This window comes from Athene noctua, chromosome 2 (genome assembly GCF_965140245.1).
Source record: "Athene noctua chromosome 2, bAthNoc1.hap1.1, whole genome shotgun sequence".
In the NCBI taxonomy this organism is placed as follows: domain Eukaryota; kingdom Metazoa; phylum Chordata; class Aves; order Strigiformes; family Strigidae; genus Athene; species Athene noctua.
The window spans coordinates 97,942,595-97,952,192 of NC_134038.1; the positions used below are offsets into that span (position 1 = coordinate 97,942,595).

Consider the following 9,598-nt stretch of genomic DNA (forward strand, 5'->3'; position numbering starts at 1 on the left):
TCTTAAATGTTTTAAAACCATAGGTGAATGTGACAATTATGTGATGCTTTTGTGCCTTCTGCATGTCCACTTCAGTCCTTACACTTAACAGAAGTGAAGTTTTCTGCTGGGGTGCAGCATCAAGTGACATCTCTTCCTTTACAAGGGAGAAAAATCAGAAGGCAGGTGTTGTCTTTTGGGCCTCTTTATGGAGGTTTCTGCTGCTGTTGAAGACAGTGTAGCTTGTGTAGTGAAGAGTTGTGGGTTTTGAATCTTGGAGTTCCTCTCTGTTGTGGATTTTTTTTTGGTCGTGGTGTAGTTTTGAACATGTCTGTCTTTTGGGATTTGGTGATGAATCGTTCCAGTAAATTCTCAGCCTCGTATCACTTGACGGTGGTCATTAACTTGAGTGGTGCTAACTTTGACTATGGGTTACTCATGTCACCCGAAATTGTTTTAGTAGTTTTAGTTGTATACAGTACCTTTAATTGACATCTGAAATAGGTTGTGTTGCTCTATTGTCTGAACTGCAGTTGCTGTTTAAATGTCATTGGTTCAATTTGTGCTTAAAATCATACATAGATTTTAAAGAAGAATCTAGGTGTTTCTGTTGTTTACATTCTTGGATTGAGTTTGACTGGAATTAACTTGTAGTTTGATGGTTTTTTTACTCTTACGCTTCTCTGCTTTGTAATTTAGTGCATGTTTAAGAGTTTCTTAAAAAGTTCACATTCACTTTATCACTTAAGCAGGATGATTGACTATCATCTTGCTTATTTCTCAGGGAGTTCAGTGCCTGTGACCAGTAGCAGTGTTTCTGCATTTTCTGCTTCTTCTGGAGGATTTCTGGATTTAGACAAATTCAAGAAGCCTGAAGGAAGCTGGGACTGTGAGGTCTGTTTGGTCCAAAACAAAGCAGAAGCCACAAAATGTGTAGCCTGTGAAAGTGCAAAACCAGGCACCAAAGCAGAGCTCAAAGGTAATACTCAGTGAGAAAAACAAGGGTGTACATTCTACAATTTTTTTTGCTTTAGTTTTTCTTTTTTAAATACAATTATTTTTCCTTTGAGGTATGGCAAAATTGTTCATTTTTCCTCTAGGAATATTGCTTAAGTAAGGTAATGTGCCTGTGTTTCCACACCCTTTCCCCAGAAAAAGATGATATTTTTTAGCAAAAAGCTTGTATTAATGACATAGTTTGTTCTTTATAAGCCTTATGTGTTGTTAATTTGGAGTCTAGACTAAAAGCATGATCTTTCAAAGAAGTTAGCAGTGTACTTTTCAAAGCCAGGTGGCGGACAGCAGAGTACCATTGCAGAAAGGTATATGTAGAGAGGAAGTGTGAAGTTTTCTTACTTGTTTTGTGGTTAGAGTTTTTTTTTTTTTTTAAACAGTTTTGATGCTGGGAAGTTCAGCACTTGACTCCCAGCCATGTAGCTAAAGCTTACATGTATTACATCATATATTGCAAACTTAACATTATTTATTACTTCTGCAGGTTTTGGTACTGCTGCTGTGTCCACAAATGCTGCAATGCCATCATTTACATTTGGTGTCCAGCCATCCTCCTCTGAATCTTCTCATACATTAGGTAGCGCAGGAAGTTTTAAATTTGGAGAACAAGGGAGCTTCAAGTTCGGCATTGCATCTGAATCTGCGTCCTGCAACACTGCGGCTGGGGGATTTAAGTTTCCTGCTACTGCAGGGGACTTCAAATTTGGAGTTTCTTCCTCAGACTCTAAATCAGAAGACATTAACAAAGAAGGTAAAAGTAACAGTTTTACCTTTGGACTTTCATCTACAAGCAGTCAGGCTCCTTCAGCATTTCAGTTTGGGACAGCGAGCCTGGGACAGCAGGAGAAGAAGGAGGAACCAGTTTTGGGAGGCTTTAGTTTTGGCACAAGTTCTGTTTCTTCCATAACTACTAAAGAGAATAAAACTGGAGTCAGTGGCTTCACTTTTGGAACTGTGGCAGAAAAGGAGGTAGCATCACCCGCTTTTCCATTTAAGAAGACAGATGAGAAAAAGGATGAAACTCTTTCAGCCAAGGGAGGCTTCTCTTTTGGCACTGTGGAGTCTACACCTGCCTCACAGTTTGTTTTGGGAAGGACAGAAGAGAAACAGGACTCTGTCACTTCTGCTGTTCCATTAACATTTGGAAAGAAAGCTGACAGTGAAGAGTTAAAGGCACAACCTATCTTTTCAGCTGGGATGGCTGAGCATACCAAAGAGGAGAGCACAGCAAAACCTATGTTCAATTTTAGTTTCGTTAAACCATCGGAGAAGGAGAGTGAGCAGGCAAAGCCATCTTTTGCATTTGGGGCACCAACTAGTACTTCAGGTAAACAGAACAACTTTTGTCTTGTCTGCTCATGTCCATCAAATAATACATCTGAGACGATACTCGACAAAATCTATAGGGTTTGATATATATTATGCAGTAGAGCTTTAGAAAAGGCTTTATTACTACCTGTAGCCTGTCTTTAGTTCTGGTTGTTGATGTGTAGACAATAGGTAGCAATTCCTTTTTAGATTTCAGTGAGTTTTAACGCTAAGTTTAGACAAAAAAATCGCCACACCTTACGAACCTGTATCACTTCTTGTATGAGCACAGGCGTTCTATTTTTTTCAGTATTAGGCAGCTCAGCTGGTGATAAAAGCTCTAGTATGGTGCAGTATAGAGGCATCAGACTAGTGTTGTTATTCACAGTGAAAGGGAATGGGAGAAGAAACACCTTATTCCCATGTACTTGCAGTTTATGCTACTAGGTGTACTGTTTCTCTACTGCGACGAAAGTATAAAAATTACTTCATAGATATTACACAGTTTTGTGTTCCTTTAATTTGTTGAAAGTCTGCAGTGGGAGACTATAAAGTTCTTCAGTGATGATCACTGTGTGGAAAAATTCTGTTTGTTGAATTCCATTGGTATGACTTGGCAACTGTGTTCTAGAGAACAGAATTGGTTTCTAACTTCTGAAGTGATATGGAAAAGGGCATCAGTAAGTAACCCTGAATAAAAGCAGTACATAGGGTTAAACTGGTTTTAACCACAGTATTCTTATGGTTGAACTACTATTGAACAGACAGGGGTTTGGAGGATTGTGGGCTTTATGGGAAGGGGAGATTGTTGGGGGGAGGGGGTTGAGGTTGGGTTTGGCTTTTTTTTTTTTCCCTGCCAGGTAAAGTTCTGGAGTTTGGTTTAGTTAGGGACATTTGTTGAAGCACCTTGTGCAAAAGTAAGTTTTAACAAGCATTCTTAAGAATGGTATAGTCCCTTAAAAACAGATGAAAATGGGTCATAACTGCTGGACAAAAAGATAGTAGGAAACTGAAACAAGATCACAAATTAGTAATGAGAATTACACTGGCAGCTTAGAGAAAGCTGCAGAATGATTGACTTTAACAGCCAGCTCTATTTTAAGTGTGTAAAACTGCACTCAGTACTTAGTAACAATAGTCTTAATGGAGGGTTGTTCTCTGTTGCTCCTAAAACTGTGCTTAAGTACAATGAGTTTAAGCTTGGAAGAGATAAGCTGGAGGGATGGTAAGCTTTGCCTGACTTAAAGCTGTAGGCACAGGGCTGTACTTTTGAACAAGCTACAAATGAAACTGTATCACCATGTTTTTCAATACTCCATTGGGCAAAGCCATAAAATTGTTACTGGTGATTGGTGATGGTGTTCTAAGAACATCTGAAATATATTTTTGTTTGAAGAGTTCAGAAATACTGGTTGATACTGGTTCAGGTAATGACAGCCAGTGCTTAGTGTTTGTAACCGATGAAGCCTAGACTGCAGTGGTGTCCTTGTGCTTTACAGTTTTCCATTCCTTTAATTGTGGATGGCAGCAACCAGCACATTAAATCTGGAGTTTATGAAAGCGATGGTAGCTGGTATAGTAGTTGAGGTGTCATTCAGGATTGCTCTTTGTATGGTCATTGAAACAGGAGTCTACTTGCTGTACTTTGTTTGGAATTTCTGGGATGGTTTATGTACTGTTCTTTCTTTCAGATCAAGGAGCAACAAAGCCATCCTTCAGCTTCTTGAGCTCTAGCTCCTCAAGCACAGTTGTACCCACCACTTCAGCCAACAGCAGCAGTGTGTTTGGCAGCGCCATCTCTTCCTCAAATCCTCAGCCCGTTCCCACTCCCTTTGTGTTTGGACAACCCAGCAACACTGTGAGCAGCTCTGTTTTCGGCAATTCTGCAGAATCTGCAGCATCTCAGTCATTTGGCTTCTCTCAAGAAAACAAACCAGCAACTACATCCTCCAGCACTGGCACGGCTCTTGCTTCATTTCTTTTTGGTTCCGGTGCCAGCAGTACCAATGCAGCAAATTCAGGCTTCACCTTTGGAGCCACCACCACATCAAGTTCAACAGGTACATTTTGAATAGATGCTCTTATTTTTGCCATTTTGTAGTGGACAAAGGAAATACTGTTTCATTAATACTTTACTTTGGAGAATGTATAGGCCAAATGCATGAAAATAGAGAGAAATCTTGGAGCATCTGTATTCAATGCTACAAACTGGGGCTCGTTTTTTCACAGTTTGGGGAATACGGTTTAGGAATGAACTGGCAGCAGCATTGTTTTATGCAAAGGACAACCCTTTCAATTTGTATAGGAACTTTTCACCATGAGAATGATAGTTTCTTTCTTCTTTCTATCAGTCCAGTGCTTACAGTTCAGAAGTCAATGAATTTCAACTTTCCTGATTTTTCTCTCCCATACCTAAAACTCTCAACTGTTGTGAATAATGTCAAGATTTGCAAAATCCTTCCTTCACAAGTATATATAAACACAGTGCCCCTACATGCAATTACTGCTGCGTAAGGGTTGGTTTCCAAAAAGTATTATGGCCAGTGTTTGTTAATTTTCTAGCTATTTAGAGAAGACTGAGGTAGGAATCTACATTTCTACACGTTTTCTGTTCGTTACCCCAGCGCATGAATTTAGCAGTATGACACAGCTAAATCCACCAAATCATCTGTATTCCTGTTAGCCTAGCAGTATGTTGGAAATAAGGTTGAACCTGCGAGGAAGAGACTTCATCTAGTTTGATCTGATTGCTTAAACTTGGCATTCACAGAAATTGAATTTCCACACTTTTTGGTGTATCCAGAACAAAGAGAAAACAGTCCTAAATTATAACAACCAGCAGATCAATTTAACCTGCTTACAAATAAGTAACTTTCAGTGTCATTTCGTTAGTAGGTGATGCCATATTTCAAACATATTCACAAAGGATTTTTTTTTTAAAATGCAGAAGCCTATGTTAAGTTTTGCCATACATCTGTTCATCTTCTTGGAAAGAAAAAGAGTCAGCCATTCCAAGTTATGGTGCAATAGAGGGTATTTTCTGTTGCACAAAGGCTGATTAAATTGCATTAATAGTGCTGTCTAAAATGTCCAATTTTGCGTAAGCAGATCTGTTCTGTGTGTTCAGAGTCACTGTTCAGTCACATATTTTCATTCCATTTCATTTGTTTAGTTGCTTCATTTCTGCTGGCCATGCAGAACTGAAGCAACTAAACAAATGAGCTGTTTGTCTGTTGATGTTACGTAGAAAATTACTTTGCTAAACTGAATTTTTGAGTACAGAGAGATCACTGAAAGCTTGATTTGGCCCCCAGAAGTTGATAGTGGTAAACACTTGGGCAGGAAGGGGTGCAGTTGCTGACAAGAAAGGTCCATGCTCTGATCCTAACAAATCAGGAGCTGTATTTTGCATGTTTGAAAAATACAAGTGGAGTGAATATTCTCTCTGTGTGATATGAACAGCTTTTAGTAAATACAAATTAAAATGTACTATTTGTGGGAATCTGCTTCTAGAACATGAATGTTAACACAGTAATCTGAGTTTAGACAGCTGGTGTGTTTGAGAGTTAAATTTTGTCTGGCTCTCATTAAATATGGTGTTCCTCATGTTGCTTACAAGAAAAGGTGCAAATTTCTGTTATGGCTGACATAGTATTTGTTTCATATACTCACACAGATTGAAATTAAGGTGAGTATTCAGCAACAAGACTTGGGAAACATGGAGTTTTAGAACCTTTGTTTCTAGATTCAATTCTTGTGGGGGGGGTGGGATGTGGTGTGTGTGAAAAAAGCCCTCGCAGATGCTGACATTTCTCTTCTGTTCCCCAAGGGTCATCCTCTCCGTTTCTGTTTGGCTCTGGGCCTGCAGCGCCTGCTGCCGGGCCAGCGTTTGGTGCCAGCCAGCCACCAGCATTTGGCCAGAGCCAAGGGTCCAGCCAGCCAAGCGCTCCAAGTTTCGGATCACTGTCGACACCGTTGTTTTCAGCTGGTGCTCAGCCTGCTCCTCCTGCCTTTGGCTCGGTGACAAGCAGCACTCAGCCCTCTGTGTTTGGACAGCAAGCGACCCAACAGCCAGGGTTTGGCTCTGGTACCCCCAGTACTGGTGAGTGCTGACCGTCCTCTTCCTTTTGGTCTCAAAGATCATAGATTTGATTTAATTTTTCATGAAGTGCATCTTAAATTATATGGATGAAGAAGACTTCTGCCTTGCACACGTATTTAAGAATTACCCTCCATAAAAACAACGGGTACAGAGTTTAGTCATTTCTGTGTCTCGTGACTGTGGAGGATGTGCCATAGGTGCTGGTTTCACATTGAGCCTTCCACCCAAGAGACTTAGCAGAGATGGGGGTTGCAACCCTACCGCTAAATACTGGGGTTTATTTTCTTGAGAAGTGTAGTGATTAAAAGGAAGTGTTGAGAACTGTGGAGTACTCTCTGATAAGGCTGTACAAAGAATGGCAGAAGCAGTGCAAAATTACTGTTTTGGGATTTGTTAGAGTAGTTCTTAGTTATCTGACTTCGTTAACAGACTTTGGCAATTGATTTGGATTGGGGGCTTTGTTGTCTAAGAATATGGTCAGAATTATTTTTAAGCATTTATGGGTCAAGACATTATTTAAAGTTTTTTACTAATAAAGTATAAAATGCCATGGGAAGGGGGCAGACAATGATCCTTATAGTTTAAGTGTAAGACAGACCTGTTCCACACTAGTAATTACTAAAAAATACTCTCAGAACATATGTATTGGGTATCATCACGTCAAATACTTAAAGGGAAAAGCCTCCTTTTTTTCCTCTGAGAAGTTTTACAAAATAGCCTCCATTAAAACTGACATTTTTGTACTAACAGTAGATTAGTTGGCATACCACATTACTCAGTCTTTCATTAATTAGTAAGCAGTTTAAAGACAAAAATCTCCCTGAATTGTCTGTGTTGCCTATCAGTTATTTTGATGGTAGGAATTTTTTTGTTTTTTTTTTTTTTTTTTCAAGATGAGGTGCTGTGTTAGCAGGTGAAATGGAGTCCCCAGACTGACGGCATGAACACAAGGAAGTTTACTTAAATATTCATCTTCATGATTCAGTACTATAATTTAAGACTTTATTAATAAACATCAGTTTACTGAAATTAATAAACAATTAATTATCAGTGTGCCAGCAGTGTTCCTTTGAGAATCCCTTTGTCAATCTCTGTTAAAGTGAATGAATACTTCTCTATGTACCATTTCTGTAGTAATGTGGCACTTCCGGTGCCCCCCCTCCCCCAACTGTGTCATCTTGAACCACCTGTAAAAAAAAAATTCATTAAAGATAGTGGGAAGAACATGAGGATTTTGCTGGAAAGGATGAACTCGGATTTCAACTTTCTTACTCCCTTCTTGCTTCCACCCCATCTTCCCAGGTTCTGTATTCCAGTTTGGAAGTAGTACTTCTAATTTCAACTTCCCAAATAACCCAGGAGTATTTACTTTTAGTGCAAATCCTTCTGCACCAGCAGCACCGGCACAGCCTGCTGGCTCTTCTGGATTTTCGTTCAGCCAGCCTCCAGCATTTACAGTGGGGTAAGAGACCGTATCAGAATTTCGCTTGAGCTTCGGGTAATATCAGTGGACAGTGTTCAGCCTCTACTGCTGTTAAATCATGAGGTGTTCAGATGAACTTTGGAGTTTGAAACTAAATTGGGCATCTTTCCTTGTACTAGCCTGACTGGCTAACTAAGCAACGGTATCTTTAAAGGAGCCTAGCTGTCAGAAATATCACACATCAACGTATGTGAAATTGTCTTGTTCTTGAAAGGTAAAGTCCGTATCTAGCCATTATGCTGCTACTTACCTTCTGAATAAGAGAGATTTAATTGCTTTTGGTTTCTGGAACTCTCTCCCTCCTGTTCATCATATGCCATTTGTTGCCAGCGGGTAACAGTTGTTCTGGAGTATCTACTCAGTGCTGCTACTGAATTTTCAGCTACACTGTCCTAAACTCTGAACTACTAATTTCTTTTGATAGGACTAATGGGAAAAATGTTTTCTCTGCCTCTGGATCTTCAGTTTCTGGTCGGAAGATAAAGACTGCAGTTAGACGTAGAAAATAATCGCCCGATTGGTATCGCAACTTTCGAAGCAGCTACTACCCTGCATTGTTCAGTTGTTGGGATCGTACCTCATGCTGGGTTAGCTGAAGTCAGATCTGCCTAAAGGAATAGAAAACTCTGCTGCCCTTCCCTTCCCTCTCCCCAGTTAGGTTTTTGTTTTTTTTTTTTTTTTTGGTAATGAATAAGAGTTGGCAACAGGGCCGTTCGTTCTCAAGCAAAACTATTTTAGATTCCAGCAAGTTCCTTCTTTCACTGACTCGGCATGGTCTGGCTGTAGCCGTGAGTAGAGCCTGCACAGTGAATGGCTTGTACAATACCTCCTCATCTGCACCACTATGTGCGCTCATCTGCGTTTACTGACGCCTCGAAATTGTAATTATATCAGCGAGGGATGCTGTATAGAGTAGAGAATGTTGATAACGAATGATTTCTATGCTGAGTTTGTGCTGGTGTATGTGTGAAGTGAGTGAGTTTGGGTGTATTGTGCACTAAAATTTTCTGATAGAGGAAGACTGATTAAAGGATGATCCGTGCTAAGGACTTGTTAGATCTGTAGTTCTTCATTTAATAATTATGCTATTTCTATATTTTCATTCTTACAGCCCTTTATCACCTGTCTCGCCTTTGTTATTTTATTATGAAACATGTGTAAATACAATTTTGTTTCTCTATGTACTTTTTTGGCATAACAAATCTGTGAAATTGAAATTTTAATTTTGTGTGTTACGGCCATTTTTGTTTAGTATTGTCTCAGATTTTATGTAAATCCCATTATTCAAAGTTGCCTAAATCCATTTAGAAAATCTTTAAAATTGGGAATTCTTAAAGTAAGTTTATTGGCTTTTCTGATCCATTTTTGTTTGGACCAAAAACCAGTATTGTACAAAGTATTAAGTATATATTTTTATATTTACTGAAATGGACTGTGGTGACTTTGGATAATAAGGAAAAGTTTAATATTAAAGCCATGTTTATTACAGTATAATTAACATGTTAAACCATGGGATAAATGCCATCAATAAAACTATGAAATACTGGCTGACAGTTTAACTCTCCTTGAAGGCAGCTGCAGCTCTGAGATGAATTACTCCACCTGAGCAACTCACATGCTTTCTCCAACCTCTGCTTTCTGACAGATGCCGATTTTAGATGATCTTAAATTAGTTAGGGGTTCCCTGGCATGAAGCAGAGTTTTATTGTTGA

General features: G+C 39.3%; 1 protein-coding gene across 5 annotated transcripts in view; it reads left to right on the forward strand.

The window, feature by feature from the left end:
- NUP153 (nucleoporin 153) overlaps window positions 1–9,434 on the forward strand; it is a 46,785-nt gene extending 37,351 nt beyond the window's left edge. For 4 of the 5 annotated variants that reach the window (XM_074899700.1, XM_074899704.1, XM_074899701.1 and 1 more), the window contains exons 17-22: window positions 764–958; window positions 1,478–2,320; window positions 3,993–4,361; window positions 6,131–6,403; window positions 7,706–7,865; window positions 8,311–9,434. In XM_074899700.1, the coding sequence (XP_074755801.1) occupies window positions 764–958; window positions 1,478–2,320; window positions 3,993–4,361; window positions 6,131–6,403; window positions 7,706–7,865; window positions 8,311–8,395 (1,925 nt within the window). In that variant the 3' untranslated portion in view covers window positions 8,396–9,434. Of the gene's footprint in view, window positions 1–763; window positions 959–1,477; window positions 2,321–3,992; window positions 4,362–6,130; window positions 6,404–7,296; window positions 7,866–8,310 lie in introns of those variants that run through there. The other variant, XM_074899703.1, reaches the window with a different exon arrangement.
- Window positions 9,435–9,598: the final 164 nt, after the last annotated feature.